The sequence below is a fragment of the Schistocerca piceifrons genome, chromosome 5, assembly GCF_021461385.2.
Source record: "Schistocerca piceifrons isolate TAMUIC-IGC-003096 chromosome 5, iqSchPice1.1, whole genome shotgun sequence".
In the NCBI taxonomy this organism is placed as follows: Eukaryota; Metazoa; Arthropoda; class Insecta; order Orthoptera; family Acrididae; genus Schistocerca; species Schistocerca piceifrons.
In genome coordinates, this window is record NC_060142.1 from 48,527,257 (window position 1) to 48,549,692 (window position 22,436).

A 22,436-nucleotide genomic window follows, 5' to 3' on the forward strand; every position below is an offset into this window, starting at 1 on the left:
CCTATTTACATTCAGAGGTTCACCTGCCACTTTCACATTCATAATTCATCACCCTTTGTACTTAATATACAGAAATGCATCACCTACGAGGTCATGCTACCCTAATATTTTAATGTGTTTCTCAAGTCTCTCCTTTGTAATTCTCTGATAGGCAGTTATGAAGCACGTTCATTTTCAAAGTTCCATTAATTAACAGCAGAATAATAGAGCCACTGATAGCAAAAATATGAGGGTCATTCAATAATTAAAGAGACAAATTGGTCTGGAGACAAAAGCATTCATTTTTACAAAACAATACTTTTTCAACTTTTCAGCATAATCATCTTGAACATTTATGCACTTGCTCCAACTGGCTACAAGCTTTTCAATTCTGACTGTAAAGAACTCTTTATCTTGAGGTTTGAAGCAATTTCCGACAAAATTTTTCACGTCCTCATTGTCCTGGAACCTCTTCCCCCGTAATGCCTCCTCCAGTGCACCCAACAAATGGAAATCACTAGGTGCTAAATCAGGAGTGTAAGGGGGATGAGGCAGTTCTTTCCAGCCCATTTTTTTAATGGTTTCACGGGTTAGTTGAGCAATATGAGGATATGCATTATCGTGCTGGAGAATCACACTTCCCCTCCGAGATCTACAACATCCTCCTCTCATTTCACCTTGTTTAAAAGCAAATCCAAGTAGTACTGGCTGTTCATTGTACACTGCTCTTCAAGATAATCACAAAAAACCGGACCTTCAGCATCCCACAACACTTTTCCAGCTGAGCTTGGGTTTGGACTTGGACTTTTTTCTTGACAGGTGAGTAGGTGCGCTTCCACTCCATGCTTTGTCTTTTTGATTCTGGCTCATAATAGTGAACCCAAGTTAAGTCACAACTTAAAACTTTGTTGAGGAAGTGCTGCCCTTCTCTTTCATAATGTTTCTTTAGTTGTGTATACACTCTCAACCTTGTCTCCTTTTGTAGCCATGTTGATTCCTTTTGGACCCATCTTGCACGTGCTTTGCAGTACTGTTATGAACTGTACCCGTACTCACTTGAACCTTATCAACTATCATTTCAACAGTCACATGGCGGTCGGCATGAATAATCTCATCAATTTGACTTTCAAGTGAGGGAGTTGAAACTCCAGTTGATCGGCCAGAATGGTGTTCATCAGTTACCAAGTCATGACCCTTTTTGAACTGCTCGACCCACTTGTAAAAATTTGCACAATTCATACAACCTTCACCATAAACTTTAGACATTCTACAGAATATATTCACTGGTTTCTTGCCTTCAGCAAGTAAAAAGCAAATAACAGAATGTTGTTCAACTAATGTGGACGTTTCAAGCGGACTCACAATCTTGAAATGCATTTTTGAGTTTATAAACAAAATAACTGTTGATGCATCAGCTGACCAGGGCTCATCTCAGTGATGCCAACTTAAAGCCATAAAAGCACCAAACTACTACCAGTTTTTTTCCCCAGACCAATTTGTCTCTAATTATTGAATGACCCTTGTATAACCACCTTGAAATGCTTCCACGTCTGCCGAGCTCAACAACCAAATGCAAGTGTTGATACATTGCTTTGAACACGACTCTTTGAATGCTTTAAAACAGAGGCACTGGCTTGGACGCAAAGATTTTTTCGAGTACGAAAGACTGCGAACATGTGAACTGCAAATTACAAGTTTTCGCTTTCATAATGATATCTGTATTGGCCTATTGTTAAAAAAAAATTAAAGACTACATTAAGCTGCATAACAGTCTACCATACAATCCTTAATAAGAGGTATATAATCCAAGTCTCTATAAAGAGACAATATTTCCACATACCAGCATGATTTGTATCATTACCAAACAGTTATCATAAATATAAGATGTATGCTTTCTAGGTGTAGTCCCACCACCTGCTTAATCTAACCCAACATCCCCACTTTTACAACCTGTCTAACACCATTCTTCTCATCTCAGTAGGAATATTTTTGAGTTGCTGAATGGTCGAGATAGGACCTTTAACATTCCAGGCCTATTAAATTCTCTGACGTGCTGTGCCTCAGAAATATTACTCAGAACCATGATGATAATGTTATCTGTGGCCCAGATAGTCCTTCAAAAATGTGCAGACAAGCAGTTTCACAAAGGTTTAATGACAAACTTTAAATATGAAACTTATTACTGTCGCCCTAGAACTTTACATGCCATCTTTGTCTTTTAATACTGCTGATATTCCAACCTGGACTTCCCAGTCTTATATCCAGGTATAAGTCAAGCTATGCGATAAATTACAAATTTTGCTCCACAGATGAACCCAGATAGAACTTTCATTATTCGAAAAGATATGGGAATGTACTCATTTTCCTTCTTCATGAGAAGAACCAGCCTCATTCCATTACACAGTGAGGCCATTGCATACAGCTGTTGTGTGTTACATTTTTCAAACTTGTAATAATTTCTTTCCTAGAGTGAGTACATAACCATTTTAAGACCTCATTACGTGAATAATCTTGAAATGACAAAATTTTACTCACAAAAGAACAACTAGGAACCTTTCATAGAAGAAATGTGTATTTCAACACAATTTGTGAAATATGATAGTGTCCTAAAACAAATATACCACTATTTATAATAATGCTTATAAAGTTCACCATGCCTATGACAGTTCCAAGAACACTCACACAGTCCCTTTATTTCACAACAGTTTTCCATAAAGGTTTAATGCATGTGAGAATGGGAGGTAATTTACATTTTCGTCCAACCATCAAAGCCACTTAAAGAGGTTTTGAGGTGAAACGCAGTCATTTGTAAACGAAACATAGGACTCTGTTAGAAACTGGCATAAAATTTTCTCATTTGTGAAGAAAATTAGCATATGCACTGTTAAATGTTTATTTCCTACTAATCTTTTACTTACAGTTGCAAATAGAAACAAAATTAGAAATATATATGTATATATATAATACACAAGCATTTCACATAAATATTCCCTTTAAATATACCATATTTTAGTTACATATTGAGCTTTATCTGTTAAAAGCACAGCATAACATTTCAATAGGACTGCTGTTTTAAACTCTTCTTTATCTACTGCCATCATTACATCTGCACAGATCTATTTAGTGTTTTAAGTATGTGGGGAATTCAGATTTTGGTTCACTTCTAACAACAGACACTACAAATGAGTACACAGGAGCATGAAGCATTTATCAGAAATACCATTATGTGTAAAATGTGGGTTTGCAAGAACAAAGAGTTGGAAAAATTTCAGGATTCTGACTCCACAGCTTCCAAATACCCCACACACTAAACAAAATATCCCTCAGCAAAACATTACACAGGATTCATTTGCACAACTTTCATGTTTCAGAAAGCCATGTAAGTATCCTTTTGGTAAAACTAGTTCCTCCAAAAACTGCAGAACAATTTATACTTCAGCAATGGATTATGGACATCCCTATGCACAGTAATTACTAAAAAATGAATATAGGAAAAGCTTTTCTTTCAAATGTTTTGATTGTGAGTACTACAGAAAGTTAGCACTAAGGGAAACATCCAGAAATAAAATTCAGGCCACTGCTGTGAAAAAAAGTGAAAGAATAATGAAAGTCAACAGCTACATAAAATGTATGTGGCAGAAAGTTTTGACAGCAAACTGAAAAACTGTGTTCAACTTATAGAGAAAATTTGAAACTGTGTATACGTTCTAACAACATTAAAGCTACTGCTCCATTACGTATTTGTAATAACTCTTGTTATCCAGATAGCATTGCTTCAATTTTCAACAAATACAACAGTTTTATAATACTTCATGTTAAATACAGCTACACAATGTGTATACACAACATAAATTTCTTGGCAACTGCAAAACTGAAAATAAAAATGTATAACTGAACTCTCAAACTGACACTAATATATTATGTCAGTAAAAACTATTGTCAACATTAGTTACACAATTGAACTATCCAGACAGTTTGAAGTAACACACTGTTCTTAGCATTTTGACAACAGAAATCAGACTGGCAGTTACTTTCAGAGAGACACCGATGGATCTCTTAACAACAAAAACAAGCTCTTTACAGTTACTTTCAGTCAGGTATATTTTAAACAATAAAGCAGTTGTCAGTTATTGTACAATAAATGGACTCTCATTAAAAATTCAATAATACCAAACCGATGGCCTTTTACAGTGTATCAACAAAGATACCTTCTCTCGGTACACTACAGTGGCAGTGTGTAGTCACTACCCCATGAAGGCTGTAATTGCAACACATATTTTTTTCCCTGAAATCGACTCTCCCCTTGCTACACGTAACATATAAAAGTGTCAACTTCAACTTTACAAAGAATAGAGGTCTTGAACTGTACAAGAAATGCATCTTTAAATACAGAGCAATTTATAGAAGTTTTGACTGTACAAACAAAATATTACAATACATATACATATAATCTGTTATCAAATGCTGCTTATATAAACATTATCAGGAAATCACTTGGGATACTGAATATATTTACACACAATGCAAATGATCCATTTGTAGACTTCTTACCAACTCTTCAGAGTTCTGAAGAAAACTGTCAGCATTTACATACGGGCTGACCTCCGTACAAGCAATTAGTAACTGCAGTGTGACACTGCTGCTGGAATGTTAGGCGTAAAGTATCACATTTTATTTATATATCAATCTAAAGCCTCAGCATCTACATTACTGCCAAGAGTTATGATGTAACAAGCTGTATCTTTGGCAGAAACGAGTAACAGCAAAATAATGACTGCTGCTTTCAATTTAGAATGCTACACAAGACAAGACTGTTTCTTCTTTGCTTGGGAGATCCAATCTTCAGTCTAAGTAAAATTGGGAACAAAGAGAAATACACAGAAATGCAAGCAGTCTAGACCCCATGAGAAGGAACAATAGCACCAGTAAGTGAATTTCCAACAAGTACACATCAGTCTTGTACACGTGGCAGATAGCACACACACCTGAGATCTTCATGTTCATCAAAGTCTTAGAATGCTGCTGGTGATGATAATCGGCTGACGGACAAGTCCGCCCGCCGAGACAAGGCTCAGCGTATCCTCGGTGCAGATCGGTCATTGACTGTTCCCGTTCTCCTGAGAGTTGTCCCTCGTCGTATTTGGTCCATAAGAGATTCGTGGCAGGTGGTAGGGTCCGAGACAGTTCGGCTAGCGATGAGCTGCCTCACTTTGCCTGCACGGAGCTGCCCCTGTGCAGCAGCCTGCTGCTGCAGGGCTAGTTTGTCATTGAGTGCCTGCAAGAATGCTGCACCACCTCGCCCTGGTGCAGCCCGCGTTGCCACTGTGGTGGTAGTTTCTTGGGGAAGGTGTGTTGCCGGTGGCGCTGACTGCCGCTGGGACGGAGGAACGCGGCGCGGCATCACTGGACTGGCCGGCTGGTGTCTCAACTCTGTCAGTGTACGCACAGTCTCTGCGACACTTCCAGCTCTTTCCTTCTCGCGCCCACTGTCGCCATTTCCACAGCCGTCCTGAAGCAGAAAGGCTGGCGGAGGTGGCAAATTTTCCATGCTACCACCGACAGGGCTTAAAGCTCGCCCAGAAATAGACGACGTGCGGCGGATGGGTGGAGGTGGTTTGTGACCTTGTACTGAACTACGCCTGAGCAGAGAGTTACGCATAGTTCCACTTGGGTATCCTGGAACACATGAGGCATCAGTTAGCAGAATATGAAAGGAATAGAAGAATCAACAAAAACTTATCCTTAACCACCTTAATCTAAAAAGAAAATGATGAGATCAATGAGATAAAGTTCTTCTCATCTCAAAGGTTTACTAACACAGCAGTGCTTTACAGGACATGTTCCTACTGAAGCTGGTATGTCTCTGCCTTCCTTTATCAGCTGAACAGACAGTACCGGAGAGACACTCTTCATGTGGACTCCAAGCTATGATCAACTTCACATTTTCCACATTAACATATCACTGCCAGAGATGAAATAATAGAGAAGTTAAAAAAAAATCCTCGGGCCAACAACAGACATTTCAGTTTGTGGTAGTCTGCCTCTTACTCAACAAGCTATCGAGGAATATTTGATGCAATCATTCACACTACAGTTCTTCTTTCAAACCTGTGCAACGTTTAACAGTACACTGATCAGTACATGTGCAATCAATCACAGAAGGTTAAGTATATCACCTTCAAACTTCATTACACATAAATGTCAGTCCTATACTTAAGACAGGAAACTGTAACACAGATGTTGCTGTCCAGAGCAAGGTCTTAGTAGTAGAGGCTTGCCATTGTATTCCTCTTTAAGTATGTAGTGTGTAGCTGTACTTTGTGGTTATCTGTAATGATTGCTGAGCAGTGCAATGTAGCATTGTGTATTATAATCGAGTAGAAAGTCTAAGGAGCTGAGAATGAGCAACCCACTGACACAAAGTTTAGCTATGAGAAGCCCAGAGCAGGCATTTTGATAATGAAATGGTACTATTTGCTTCAGTCAATAAGAACTTTAACAATTAATGTAAGAAAATAATGGAAAAAATGTGAAAGCAAGTCTGAAAGTAATTTGCATGAAAATGACACACAAAAAGGGAGATGAATTAATTAACGATTAAGTTTCAACACATGAAGTGTGTGTGTGTATATATATATATATATATATATATATATATATATATATATATATATATATATATATATATATATATATATATATATATATATATATAGAGAGAGAGAGAGAGACAGAGAGAGAGAGAGAGAGAGAGAGAGAGAGAGAGAGAGAGAGAGAGAGAAGGAAACATTCCACGTGGGAAAAATTATATATAAAAACAAAGATGAGGTGACTTACCGAACGAAAGCGCTGGCAGGTCGATAGACCTGTGGATGGATATGTGCGTGTGTGCGAGTGTATACCTGTCCTTTTTTCCCCCAAAGGTAAGTCCTTCCGCTCCCGGGATTGGAATGACTCCTTACCCTCTCCCTTAAAACCCACTTCCTTTCGTCTTCTCCTCTCCTTCCCTCTTTCCTGATGAGGCAACAGTTTGTTGCGAAAGCTTGAATTTTGTGTGTATGTTTGTGTGTCTATCGACCTGCCAGCGCGTTTGTTCGGTAAGTCACCTCATCTTTGTTTTTTTTATATATATATATATATATATATATATATATATATAATAGAGGGAAACATTCCACGTGGGAAAAATATATCTGTGTATGTGTGGATGGATATGTGTGTGTGTGTGCGCGAGTGTGTACCTGTCCTTTTTTCCCCCTAAGGTAAGTCTTTCCGCTCCCGGGATTGGAATGACTCCTTACCCTCTCCCTTAAAACCCATATCCTTTTGTCTTTCCTTCTCCTTCCCTCTTTCCTGACGAGGCAACCATTGGTTGCGAAAGCTAGAATTTTGTGTGTATGTTTGTGTTTGTTTGTGTGTCTATCGACCTGCCAGCGCTTTTGTTTGGTAAGATATATATATATATATATTTTGTGTTAAATCTTTTTGTTGTGCCTATCGCGACTCAGCACCTCCGCTATATGATGAGTAGCAACTTTCCTTCTCTAATATTGTTATATTCCATCACGGAATTTACATTGTTTGAAGTTTTTTATGTAATTCAGCTGAAGATGAGTAAAACAGATAGCAAAAAATGGGCTCAAGTGGCCAGGGTTCAACTTCCAGTGTACCTGAAAATGAAGTTTTCAGTATGCATTGCCGTTGTTACTAATTGCAATGATACATTGACTTTTGAAATGAAAACATTAACAACTAAGTTGCATAGGAACCAACAGAGAGAGAATTTCAAGAATAGTCAGGTGTCGTTGGGAAGGGGGGGAGGGGGGGGGTGGCTGGATCACGAAACATACTGCAATTAAGGGTATTTATGATTACAATGAAAGGTTGTACCTATAATATAATGAAAATGGAAGTTCTCTGTTGGAGTCCAATGGATGAGAGATGACAGACTATGATGTAATGAAATTTGGCTGAAGACCATAGTGCATGGTGAACCCCAGTGTGTGTTAAACGGCCAGTGGTGACTGTAACTGATAATTCAATGAGTACAGTGACGTTAACAGATGAACAGTGACGTTAACAGATGAACAGTGACGTTAACAGATGAACAGTGACGTTAACAGATGAACAGTGACGTTAACAGATGAACAGTGACGTTAACAGATGAACAGTGACGTTAACAGATGAACAGTGACGTTAACAGATGAACAGTGACGTTAACAGATGAACAGTGACGTTAACAGATGAACAGTGACGTTAACAGATGAACAGTGACGTTAACAGATGAACAGTGACGTTAACAGATGAACAGTGACGTTAACAGATGAACAGTGACGTTAACAGATGAACAGTGACGTTAACAGATGAACAGTGACGTTAACAGATGAACAGTGACGTTAACAGATGAACAGTGACGTTAACAGATGAACAGTGACGTTAACAGATGAACAGTGACGTTAACAGATGAACAGTGACGTTAACAGATGAACAGTGACGTTAACAGATGAACAGTGACGTTAACAGATGAACAGTGACGTTAACAGATGAACAGTGACGTTAACAGATGAACAGTGACGTTAACAGATGAACAGTGACGTTAACAGATGAACAGTGACGTTAACAGATGAACAGTGACGTTAACAGATGAACAGTGACGTTAACAGATGAACAGTGACGTTAACAGATGAACAGTGACGTTAACAGATGAACAGTGACGTTAACAGATGAACAGTGACGTTAACAGATGAACAGTGACGTTAACAGATGAACAGTGACGTTAACAGATGAACAGTGTCGTGAGGCCCACCACTATGCTATTCAATGCATAACACGTGTATCTAATCTTGTGGAATGAAAGTTTATACCACTACATCTTGTTCCTGTGACAATCAAATATTGGTTAAATTTTTTTTCCCAGAACCAGAATAAGAACATGCCATGCCCAAGTTCACTACCACGGTAATATTGTAACATTGGAGTGTGCTCACGTTATGGAACTCAAACAGTAAAACTTTTACTCGAATTTGTGCAGTTCCACATCTGTATCCAAAGAGAGACAGTAATAGACACCGACAAAATGGGAAACTGATTCAGATTTTCACGTTGATTAAGTGAATAGTGTATTCTTTAGATAGTTTGTTGCTGCTAGTGACCAGTATTGTGAAAGGCTATTCACTTTAATTCGTTTGGCAGGTTCATCCTGTTGCCACGAAAACTGTTTACGTTGACAACTCTAAGTTTCTGCTATTCGGTGAATGGTCGCCTTTACTCTTAAATTATTGGTATTACTTTCTGTTGCTTACATTTCATTTTTTTTTTAAATTAACAGGAATAAATAAGGCCCTAAAATAAAAGAGAGCACACAACTGCATGCCACACAAACCATATCTATTCTCTCACATACCACAAACAAAATATGCCTGCTGGAGCTAACAGCTGGCCGATGACACTCAATTGTCTTCTGGAAGACACGCTATGTTTATTTTGTTTCATCCATACAGGTTTCAGCATGTTATTTGCTATCTTCTGGTAACACTATCAGTTATTTCATACTGGTAGTGTTTTGTTTACCGTGTTATTAGATATTCTGAAATGCTTATTTTGTTCAGTACTGCCAGTGTAACAGTCCCACAGGAAGGTTAATTATTTGTACCATGAAAACCAAAAGGTTTCTGCCATCAAATACAACAAAGTAACTACAGAAACCTTGTGCTTTCCCAATACAATGAAATAAAATGTATACGTAACTGCTAAAATTTGAATGGTAAAGGTTTTATATACCAGCGTGGAACTTCCTTTCCTGTTACTTTAGGAAACAAAACTCAGCAGGCAGGGGGAGGGGGGAAAGGGGGGGTGAGACAGAGCTTCGATGTGCAGCAACATATACGCTGCATATTTTCATATTACCAAAGTATAAATTTGAATTCCATCAAACACAGCATGTTAGTTTCCGAAGCATTGAAATAGAGACTGCGATGCACTTCTGTAAGCCAATCGTGGCTCATGTCACATGATCTCACCAGCCAATGACAGCAGATATTCAGAACATAGGACATGTGATGTAGTCAGCCAATAGTAACATCGCTATTAAGTAGTGTGAACCCACAAATAAGGAAATTTGAGGGTTTAAATTAATGTACACAGTGTGGCTACTCGTAAAGTTAAGCTTTCACATCATAGTAATTTCGTAAACCACACTAAAATACATAATTTGGCTTAAAGGACACATTCATATGTCCAGATTCACAAAGAAGTAGGCCCCAACCTGAGATTAAGCTTTTCAGTGCACTTTTCGGGATGCAAATTTTCTAGGAGTACCAGTACCGTATTGTCTCAAATTTTGTTCTTTATTGCAGCATAATACCATACGTGCAAGAGGATGAAATGTTAGCTGAAATTCAGTGAAGTTGAAACTAGCCAATAATGTAGAATGAAACACTTCGTTTCGTGTAAATTAACTTCATTTGCATAAAAGATTAACAAAAGCCACATATATTTAGCAAACAACCTAAAATAACTTCATTGTTGTGCATGGTGATTAATGCAAAAAATGTGGAAATAAAATAAAGTCAGAAAACTGAAACTAATAACATATTTTAACCTTCCGTAACTATGAAAAAATATTTTAATTTGCTCAATAGCTCTTGGCCACAGAAATCCGTTTTGTTTCCACTTGATGTTTGAATTGTAAATGAAGAAGAAACAGCAAAATCACTAAAGATAAACACAGGTCACTATCTCCCTCTCCACTACAACCCAGACTGCTCTGCACATGCGGGAAAAATGGCAGCTTGGGCATGCGAGAAAAATTTTTCTGTATAGCATGACTGCTTCTTGCTACTGCTGCAGCTGAACTGAAACTAATAACATATTTTAACCTTCCGTAACTATGAAAAAATATTTTAATTTGCTCAATAGCTCTTGGCCACAGAAATCCGTTTTGTTTCCACTTGATGTTTGAATTGTAAATGAAGAAGAAACAGCAAAATCACTAAAGATAAACACAGGTCACTATCTCCCTCTCCACTACAACCCAGACTGCTCTGCACATGCGGGAAAAATGGCAGCTTGGGCATGCGAGAAAAATTTTTCTGTATAGCATGACTGCTTCTTGCTACTGCTGCAGCCACACTTCAAATAGCAGAAGCGGGAGAAGGTACTGCTTATACGCAACTCAACTGCACATGTGCACACGCATGAGCCCGCTGGCAACTGCTCAAAACGAACTTAATGTGAACAGCTGTGACATCACACTCATTGGAAGTAGTTTGCTGTTATGAAGTATTCCATGGTTTTCATCATAAAGCCTTTGAAACAGTTTGCTTTTGGTGGACGCTTATGTGTGCACTGTTTTGTTGTTGTAAATGGCGCATTTCCTCTGCATCTTAATGTGCTGACATAAGCTGTAGCCAGCACACTGGTCGGCAAAGATAGCAGGCGCTGGATCAAGCGTGCTTATCAGGAGAGAGGCCAAAGACAGACTCGCTAGCAACACACCACCTATACCATCTTGACCACAAGTATTTAGATCACCGCCACTGACCGGAAGGCCTCAGTCGAAGTCACTAGCTGGCGGACCAGCTAAGTCACTATCCTAGTTGGCGTCTGTCAGTTCACATCACCAGCTATGAGAGTGTGTAGCGACCAGAGTAGTGTTTATAATGGATCTTTCCCTTCACCAGCAGTGAGGCTAATATGGAATAAGACTGCAGCTATCTGTTAAAGTATATAAAGAACCCTGTTAATACATGTGTGCAATTGTGCTTTAGAAAGAGTGGTGACAAGGACATTACACTTAAGTTTTATTCTCTCGTTTAAGTTTTATTGCTGCAGTATTATTCTGCACTAGCGGGATACAGTAAAATTCTTTGATGGACTATCAGTTCTTACCAGTCAAAATCACAAAAATTTAACTGAAGACTAAAACAATGAAAAATTCATGGAAATCTAAAATATTCCTGGATTTTTCCCTGTTTTCTCCTGGATAAAAATATTCCTGGGTTTCCTGGAGGTATACACCCTCGCACAAGGCAAAAATTCTCCCAAATTTTACCATTTCACAGTGTTGGCCACTTTAACACAAAATTAAATCAATTTTAAGAAACACACACACAGTCTGTTATGCTCAGTGGGGTAGATTCAGACTACAAGTTCAAAGGTCCAGTGCTCAGTCCCCAGTGAATCTTATGATTTCTTTTTTCCACTTACTTCTTATTTCATCTCTGACAATGGTTTGTTAATACAAGAAAGAAAAAGCTACATCACAGTTCACAGTAAAAAGGTTAAGTTAAGGGCATACCATCTCCAAATAGGACAGTGCCTGATTAAGTATTGCAGTGTTCAAATCAACCTTCTGGTTGGTAACAGCTTTACTTATTAAAAAATAATATAAGTAAATCATAAAAAGCAACCTGTGGATAAACTACTGAAATCAAAAACTATTATCTGCAAAACAGTGCAAGGTTCCTAGTCACAAAAAGGGCACAGTAAAGTTGTGACCTATTAATCTTGATGGATGCAAATTTGTTACTAGTTTTCCTGAAATTCAAATATGAATCACTATTTTTTGTTGCATTATTGTGGTTTACATTATCATAGAATGCAGGAGGGTCTGCAGTTTTAAGTGGAAACAAATACCCCACAAACTACAGTGAAAGAGTTCACGCTTTTCCGGTAATAGCACATACTACAAAGCAGTACAAGCATGTTGAACAGGAAAACTATCATGCATGTGTTTTAGAGCAATAGCTAGAGTGAACTGAGAGTCTTAAGATGCTTCAACACTGTAACTCACCTTTTAATTAGAAGACTAGACAGTTTCTTTTCCCTCCCTCTATAAGTAACGAATCTCACACACACACACACACACACACACACACACACACACACACACACACACACACCTTTTTTGTTTAATTTATTTGCCTATTTCCATCAAAGCATTAACTTATCACATTCATCAGTTATCACTCCCAGTTCTTCCCGCTTAGGGGTAAGATCCCCCTAATATCATCTTACTAAAAAGCCTCACCTATCAATGAATGTGTCTGATCCAGTTAAATTTCTGAAGGTACTTTTTCTTCCCAGAAGTGTGATTCTAGAGAATACAATTTGTTCTCCCTTTTTGATGCACTTTCACATAACTATAAGAAATGTATATGAAAAGTGTGCACACACTTTGATTCCAGTTTGTATTGTCCATTAAACGACATAAATTATCACGACAGCAGAGGGAATATTTCTACCCATTTTGGCACATCCATGATATGTTACTTGATAACTAAAACTTGTATTTGCTCCTTTAAGAAATTCCAAGGAATACATTCAGTTCCAAACAGGATGTAACAAAAACATTAACAATGTGTGAAATGTGAGTGCTATCTTTTCCGGAATCATGGTGAGCTCACTGCAAGGAGCGAATATATTGTATTTGAAGAGGATCAAAACTGTAAACCATGGACAAGAATTTCTAAACAAGGACTCTAGATGGTTTACTGGTTGTCATAACCTGTTACAGAAACCACAGAAACAATCTAATGTGATTTAAGTCTGTTACATTCCAGTCATGTTCTATAGGGGGGAAAATGTCTTTGTGCACATTAAATAGGATAACTTCACATTTTGCAACAGTACCATTAACACCTTTAAAGAGAACTGAAAACACTTTCCTGTAATTGCCTTAATCAGTATGTTAAAGTCAACATGGAGTACTATTAAAAGTACTGTTATGTCAACATGACCAGGTTTTGTATATTCTCCCCATCTGGCAGAATGAATGGCAGCTCACTTGAAATGCAGAGCCAGTCCATACATTTGTATATTGTTTTAAGCCTCAGTTTGAAAGCAGGAGTCATCAGTCATCTCTTCCGAGTTATCTGAGATATTTGGCGTATGAATGAAATAAATAGCTTGAGCTGTCCGAGATCAACAGGTGTAACACTATGAACAAGTGCCCACAAAAAAACTGCCATCTAGCACCAACATTTTTGCTGCAGGAAAATGCTGTTCCTTGGTTAAAGTTGTTTATTCACTGCTGCCTGTCAATCATTTGCTACAGTAGCACAGGCAATAGCCTTCCATACTACTCGAAAGACATCTAGACTATCCAATGATGTTTCAGCATAATGACATCAGTTGTCACGTAAGAGCCAAAGCAAAAGGCTATACAGAATCTGGTATGTTGATGAGTGTTTCAAAGGGAGCACTACGCAACATTTGACTGAAACAGGGAAAAGGAGTACAAGAGAAGAGCAACCTGTAGATTTGACGAATGAAACAGAAGCATCAGAGGATCAAATATGTCAAGATAAAACGCCTATTGGAAATCCTTGGATAAAGCAAAAGGTAGGCAAGTCAAATGACAACAGGAGTAAACATAAAAGTGCATCAAACGAACAGGTGAAGGAATCCGAAAAAAAGAGGCTGACAGAAAATGCAAAATCGTAAAGCAGGAATGACTAGAAGACAAATGAAAGGCTGTAGATGCATGCCAAACTTGGAAAAAAAATAGATGCCACCTATAGGAAAATTGAAGAGACCTCTGAATAAAACAGAAGCAGCTGTAGGAACACAGAGATCAGATGGCAAGCCAGTACCAAGCAAAGAAGGGACAGTTGAAAGGAATATACCAAGAGTTTTATATAAGGGAAATGAACCGGAGTTCAATATTACAGAAATAAAGATGAGACTGGAGATGATACAATGAGAAGAATTTGTAAGAGTCAAAGGACATCAAAGAGAGGGGATATTAAAGGAGAAGAAACAAAAACTGTGTCAGTGACACTGTATTTCTGCCACAATCACATCAGACAATACTGATATAATTTGAATAGGAAATGAGGCACTGAAAGTAGTAGCTAAGTTCAGTTATTCGGGCAGCAAAATAGCCACCGATGTTTGAAGCAGATAGCAAGAAAAGCAATCCTGAAGAGGAGGGAGTTCTTAACACCAAATGTATATATGCAATTTGCATATTTGGACTTGGGCTGACGTCCCGGATGACGCGAGCACCTAGTGAGGCAAGCGCTGGCAGGTCGATATCTATATCGACCTGCCAGTGCTTTCGTTCGGTAAGTCACCTCATCTTTGTTTTTATATATAATTTTTATAATTTTTCCCACATGGAATGTTTCCTTCTATTATATATATATATATATATATATATATATATATATATATATATATATATATATATATATATATATATATATATATAATGGAAGGGAACATTCCACGTGGGAAAAGTTATTTTTGTGTGTCTATCGACCTGCCAGCGTTTTTGTTCGGTAAGTCATATATATATATATATATATATATGATGATAAAACACTTCAGAGACAACAAAGAATGCAAGCTTTCGAAATGAGGTGCTACATGAGACTGCTGAATATTAGGTGGGTAGGTCAGATAACTAATGACAAAGTACTGAAACAAATTTGGTAAAGAATTAATTTTGGCACAACTTGAGTGAAAGAAGCGCCAGTTGATAGGACACACACCGAGTCATCAAGGTACAGTAAATTTGGCAATGGAGAGAAGTATGGAAGGGTAAAAATTGTAGAGTGAGACCTAGGCAAGAATACAGAAAGCATGTTCAAATGGATCTACGTTCTTTGGACTGAAGATGACGACGAACAGTCAATACATCAGTTCCGTACTTGTTTTTAGTGTTTCAAAATGACACTGCCTAGTAGCCAATATGATTTGATTCAGATGAATTCTGATTACAGAAGTCTAAACACTTCATTACTTAGGCAACATTCTAATGCAACACATTCAGTACAGAAAAAAGGAAGCCCAAAGTTCACAAGATCTACTGTTAGCAGGTTATTATGCAACATCAAGGAAAAATAATATAATTTTTAAATAAAAGTTTCAGCGCAGTGTTTTTGTAGTTTAATTTAGCCAATATTCAGGGCACTACTGGTGCCCATTTTAAATCCATATCATGAATTGCATTTGTGGAATACAAATTTTCACCCTGCTAGGGGCATTCTCCCAGAAGCTTTTTTCTAGTCCTAGATTTCTTATCTGTCTGTAACAAATCATCAATAATCTAAGTTACAAGTACATTCTTTCACAATTTTATGGATAAGTTTAACATGAATTCCAGCAAAAATAAAAGTTTTTACACCTACTGAGACAGCATACAGGAAATTTACCTGTTGTCGAGACTGGCCTCTGGCGCTGCCCATTAGGTGGAAGAACTGCACCTGATCGGGGCAGCGTGCAATACTTGCTAGCAGCGTCCAAGCTACACACACTGAACGACACATCTAGAGAGGGGGCAAGAAACCAATCTAAACACACTCCAACATAAGTTAGTAAACACTAATCTACTACACTCCACTGCAAGAAGAGATACTTCTAATATTTGTACTTTTCTGTATTTAGTCACTGCAAACAAGCACTACAAAATCAAGATTTAAGAGGATAAATCACAAAAATCGAATCAATGCTAGAGGTAGTATCTATCTTTTTAACTACTCAACAGGACCAATAATTCACAATCCTCCAATTTATATTGTTTCACACCACAAAGTTACACACACAAGTAAAAAGACAGAGTTATCAATTTTTTGATTCCCCTCGCCTCCCACATTAACAATTTTTAACTCAATGGAACTGTGTTGTATGTTTACATCCGATTTTTAACCTTTTTCTTAAAAGCAGTCAATACAAATACGAACAAGAAGCTAATCACTGGAACTCAGTTTTCTAATTTATTGTCATCATCACATCATGGCACACAAAGTTGTTCTTTACATAACTATCACTGTTCATCGCTTTTGCAAATTGTGAAAGAATTCTCTGTACTCAGGTCAATATTTGTATCACACAAACCCTTCAATTATGTGTAACAACAACGGCTAGCAACACACACTTAACAGCCTTCTCAAAAGTATATTTTGTCATTTTGTGTGTGCCAATGTTGTTTGACAGGCAACTTGTTCTTAGGAGTGTTTTTGCATTTTTGTGATCTTGAATCTTTGGGAGACTGGAAATGATACCTTGGTTTTTTGATGATGGTCTGCAGTAAGGGACAAAATCAGAAAACAATAGACTTTCTCAAATACACACTTTTACTCGGCATACAAGTTTTGAATAGTATTCCAGAAAAGGATCCTGCAAAGTGGTTTTCACGGCAGTTGGGAATGACTGGAAAACTGGGAGTGACTAGTTCCTCAAAAGTGATGTCCAACTGTGTGGAAATTACATAAAAAAATGCTCTTTCTAACTATTACTAAAGAAAACCCCCTTCCCATCCAGACAACAAACAAAATATATCTGTGTGTGTAATTTGGGGGAGGGGGAGGAACGTGTGCTCTAACTTGAAGGATGGGGAGGGCAGATGATATAATTTTCTAAATTACTTCACTAGCTGACAGTCACATGGTAATGCAGTAATTTGACTCTGTACAAATATGCAATAAAAATTTACAGGAAAGGGCAATTGTTTTAACATGCAAGTTTCAATACTTGGGAGGGATTTACAGTGTGCATTTCAAATGTAGGAATGCTGCAGGATATTATAATAATGTACAGCAAAAAGGTAAAGAACACTCCACATGCAATTGTGAAAAATACATGCGGTATTTTAAGTATACATCAAACACTTTCCTAGATAGCACACCTGTATTTCCCTGAAGTCCATGTAAAGCTCTTTTGCAACTGCTTCCAAAACGTGAGAAAAAGGCAGATGCTGACTTACGTTCAACAGGCATTGTGAAATGTAATAATATTGCTATATTTTGTTTTTTCTCTTCATGTGTTTATTACTTCAACAGTTATAGTATTATTAATAGTGTGGAAAAAGAAGCTGTTTCTACACATTTTGTTTTGCAACCTTAGATGTTTCCAAACCTCATCACTGCATAGATACTATTTCCTCAGTCACCTTACCTGGAAGATAACTTAGCACAAGTTATCTAACCTTCTACAATAAAAAGGACAAAAGTAGACATTAAAAATGTATAAAAACTTTATAGCACTAAAACAGTTTTATTGAAATGAATGTCTAATGAGTGTATGTTGAGTGGGTGTCAAATTTTACTTTGTCCGTTGTTCATACTTCTCAACAAACTTTTTATAATGTGTGGCTTACCTTCATTGTGAGCAGCATCTTCCATGGTAATTATCTGGCTGCCATAACCACTGGACGACTCCAGTGAACTTTCACTTGTGCTCCCATCTTTCTCTCCAGTTTCAACCTACAGAAATAGTTTGAAGAAAACAATTATTTATACATTAAAACAAGGAGGATATGATATACAAACAAACCCTTTTGTTTTTTAATCACAATGGTACTTTATTAAATAGCTGCGAACATACATTTCAACACAGCAATGTACCTGTCACTAACACACACTTATTTTCATTCCTTTACTAATGTACTCATCCAATTCTGATAATTCTTTTTATGTTAACTGGTCACTGTTGCTCTCCAACAGAATAAAGTATTAAACACAGGATGGAATAACAGTAGGGTCTTAGTGGGTAGAGGCAGTAGCCATTTGTGTGAAAGTAGTTGCTGTGTGAATGTTTGAGAGTTCTATTTCTCATGAAGGACTGTCTGTAAACTTAAGTATTTCATTGTGCCTGTCTGCAACTCAATGCCTCCTCTATGCAGAAAGTGTTAACAAAAGTCGTCATACTGTGCGGGATCTCTCTCCACTCATCCACCACCGCCCAAAGTTCCACCGTCCAGCCTCAGAGGAGCATTCCCCTCGTGACTCAGTACCACTGAGGACTGAAGGAATGGAACTGCATTCTCCGCCAGGGTTTTGACTACCTCTCATCATGCCCTCACATAAGGAATCTCCTACCGACTATCCTCTCCACCCCTCTCACAACTGTACTCCTCCGCCAAGCGAAGCTACACAGTATCCTCATCCATTCCCTCATGCACCATGTCCATGCAAGACGTGTCACATACATTGTCCTTATCCATCTAGCTCCTTTCCTGTTCCCATTCCAATACTGAACAGCCCTCTATTCCACCACCGCACCCACAGTCTTTTTCCTTCTCTCCTTTTCTGCTAACCCTACCCCTCCCTGCCCTCCTCTTAACATCCCGACAGCAGCTAGCTGCCTTGTTCTCTTTCCACCTCATCCCCCTATACTTTACCGTCCCTCCCCTCCCCTCCCCCCCAACCTACCTTGCTATCCCTCCCCTCCCCACACCAGCTCCCTCCTCACACCTACCATCCAGTTACCTGTCCCACAATGTGCTGCTGCTGCTGCTTCCCACAGTGTGGCCCCAGCAGCCAGAGACACTGTGTGTGTGTGTGTGTGTGTGTGTGTGTGTGTGTGTGTGTGTGTGCGCACGTACGTATGTACGCGGACGCGCACACGCTGTTTCTAATGAAGGCCTTGCTGGCCGAAAGCTCATTTTCTGACAGTATTTTTGTTGTGCCTGTCTGCAACTCAACTTCTCTGCTACATAGTGGGAAGCAACTATCCTTTTCATAATATTGTTACATTCCATCCTGGATTTTCCATAGTTTGAGTATTATCCATTTTTATCAAGAACAATTTATGTAATGTACTGCATCAAGATACTCCAATGTGCTGCTGAGAACTACATTTGATTATGCATTCAGTGCACAAAACGAAGAAGAATATTTAAACTGCACAGCTACTTATCGCTTCAGTTTATTACAAGCAACTATCAGTGTAGTATTGGGATTAGAAATGAAATTTTGAAATTCCCTAACAACAAGTCAATAGCAAAAAGCCTTCCATATTGTGAACTATTTGATGTACACAGCTAGTTCCTAGTGGGGGTTTGCAGTAACAAAATTCTAATATTTATTTGCATATAAGGGAAATTATAGTTTATTGAGTATATATAGGTGGGATGAAATTGTATAGCAGATTACAGTAAAAAGGAGAAGGTGAATACAAAGTGAAACTACTGGCAAAAACAGAAAGAGAAAATAAGACAACAGAAAAGATTTCGAAATGCAACAGTGACAATAACAAATGTAATTGTTGGGTTCAAATTACTGATATCAATATAATAGAGGGAAACATTCCACGTGGGAAAAATATATCTAAAAACAAAGATGATGTGACTTACCGAACGAAGGTGCTGGCAGGTCAAAAGACACACAAACACACACACAAAATTCAAGCTTTCGCAACAAACTGTTGCCTCATCAGGAAAGAGGGAAGGAGAGAGAAATACGAAAGGATGTGGATTTTAAGGGAGAGTCTAAGGAGTCATTCCAATCCCGGGAGCGGAAAGACTTACCTTAGGGGGAAAAAAGGACGGGTATACACTCGCACACACACATATCCATCCACACATATACAGACACAAGCAGACAACTCACAAGCAGACATATTTAAAGACCAAAATTATAGTTTGGTACTCAAGCCTACTGTCACACTAAAGAATGATTTACAGCAATCTTTCCTAGCACAGCAAATTCATTACCTTATCAGGAGCCTCAGTTGGAGGATTGGTAAGCTCTGGTGGTGGAGGTGGGAAGTTCATCTCCTGTGCTTTGCTTGCAGCCATACTGGCTAGTTCATGCATATTTACATACATAGGCTGTGATGGTTCTGAAAGAAAATCATTAATGAAATAAAAATACATTTTTCTTCCACTAAAGATAATTTAAATTTGACACCATAAGAGATAAACAACGGTCATCTTTTATCAAAACTATAGGGTTAAAGGGGAGGGGGGGGGGGATGCACACTATGATCAAAATGATAAAGGATGGGGAACAATACACAGTGTCAAAGTAACTGCAGTATCAGAAAGAAGTGTAAGTATCATGCTAACAAAGAAAACCAACTGTTTCAAAAATAAATGAAGGTATTTAGCTCATCGGCTTTTCATGAAACAATGATAATGATTTAAGGAAACGGATGTAGCATGTACTCCCTAAACATACAGTATCATAATAAAATTTGCAGAAATTAAGTTTATTCAGTTCCTCGATCATCACTAACCCAAAAGTCTGGTGACTGTCAGTCCGACTGTAAGGTCTTAAATGCCTACATTAAACAAAGTGCTACACTGCTTTCACAAATTAACCCTTTCGCTGCTTTGGATGCGCACATAGACCTTGCTCTGGCCATTCCCCAGGTGCTGTGGACAAGTGTATGCGTGCCACTTTTGTTTTCCTACACTGCTATTGACATTTATGCACCCTGAGCTGTTGACCCTTTTGTGTTGTAGACACCTTTCGGTGTGTTGAGTCACAACAACCTGTTTACTGTGGATGTGTATCAGTGCAGAGCTGTGTTTCCACACTGTTCTTCCAGTAGATATTCAGAGTTTCTGGCTGCATTGTTCAAGTAAGGGTCTATGTTTGGTGCTGTGGTTGCTGGTGTAGTATTTGACTTCACTTTGTGTGTTTTCGTTAGTTTTAACTTTGCCTTTTTCTATTCTACGAGAGAAATGTCACGTCACTGTGGTTGCTCAGAGAGATCCAGGAAATACTAACTAGGAGTGACAGCGAGTGTGTATTACATAATGTCAGTAGCAGTGATAACTCTAACAGAATCACGAAGTCTTAGTCCTCAGCCCTGTAGATCAGGTGGCACAACATCAGTCTGATGCTTCTGCATCTTTCCATTTTAAAAAATTATATTTATGTCTAGTCTTAATAGATAAAGTTTTGAGTATTAATCATACAGTAATGTATGCATCTCTTAGTGTCCCATCATTTGCAAAAAACTTCGTTTAGATATCTTAACTTTTTATGAAATACAACAGATGATGTGACCACGATTCATGTGGCACATGGACAGTATGCTGGTGCAATACACACAACTCTCCCATGGATATAAAAACCAATATGTTGAGAATGGTGATATGTATCACTCTGTTCTAACGTTTAAATACAATTTTGGTATGTTAGCTACAACTTATACAGTGCAACACACGAACAATACCTGAAGGCTATGCAATGTGTTTTTATCTCTGTAAAACTCTCTATTTATTGTGCAGTGCTTTACTTCACTGGATATAGCACAATAACTGATGAATGATGAAAGGAAATTCAGTTCCTTATTGAGTGAAGATATCATACTGTAAGATGAGAAAGAATCAAATTTTTTTTCACCCAATAGTTAAAAATCATACGACAAGTATTTCATTCGTGGTCTCCATGTTTGCTCAACTGCACCCCTGACAATTTGTGAACAGAATGACTAAGTGTGGAGTGGAAAAGTTATCACTGTGATTTCCAGCAACTGTTCATGTATTGGACTGGTATCACTAACAGATCCATTCTTTCCTTGAGTTATATATATATATATATATATATATATATATATATATATATATATATATATATAAAAAGACAGCACGTTTATGGAAGAGTAACTATGAAATAAGTTACTAAGGTAATCTAAAGAGAAACTGCGTTCATCATAGGCTTCTAACATCCTGCTAAAACCTCCAGGAAAGGTGGAATTCCTAAGCGTGAGTTTTAAAG

The 22,436-nt window shown here is 38.0% G+C and overlaps 1 protein-coding gene across 5 annotated transcripts in view; it reads right to left on the reverse strand.

The window, feature by feature from the left end:
• Positions 1–2,851: 2,851 nt before the first annotated feature.
• Positions 2,852–22,436, reverse strand: part of LOC124798019 (protein MTSS 2) — a 337,387-nt gene continuing 317,802 nt past the window's right edge. For 2 of the 5 annotated variants that reach the window (XM_047261225.1, XM_047261221.1), the window contains 4 exons: positions 20,420–20,547; positions 18,083–18,188; positions 16,140–16,253; positions 2,852–5,655 (listed from right to left, as the gene is read on the reverse strand). In XM_047261225.1, the coding sequence (XP_047117181.1) occupies positions 5,051–5,655; positions 16,140–16,253; positions 18,083–18,188; positions 20,420–20,547 (953 nt within the window). In that variant the 3' untranslated portion in view covers positions 2,852–5,050. The remainder of the gene's footprint in view (positions 5,656–16,139; positions 16,254–18,082; positions 18,189–20,419; positions 20,548–22,436) is intronic. The other 3 variants (XM_047261223.1, XM_047261222.1, XM_047261226.1) reach the window with 2 other exon arrangements.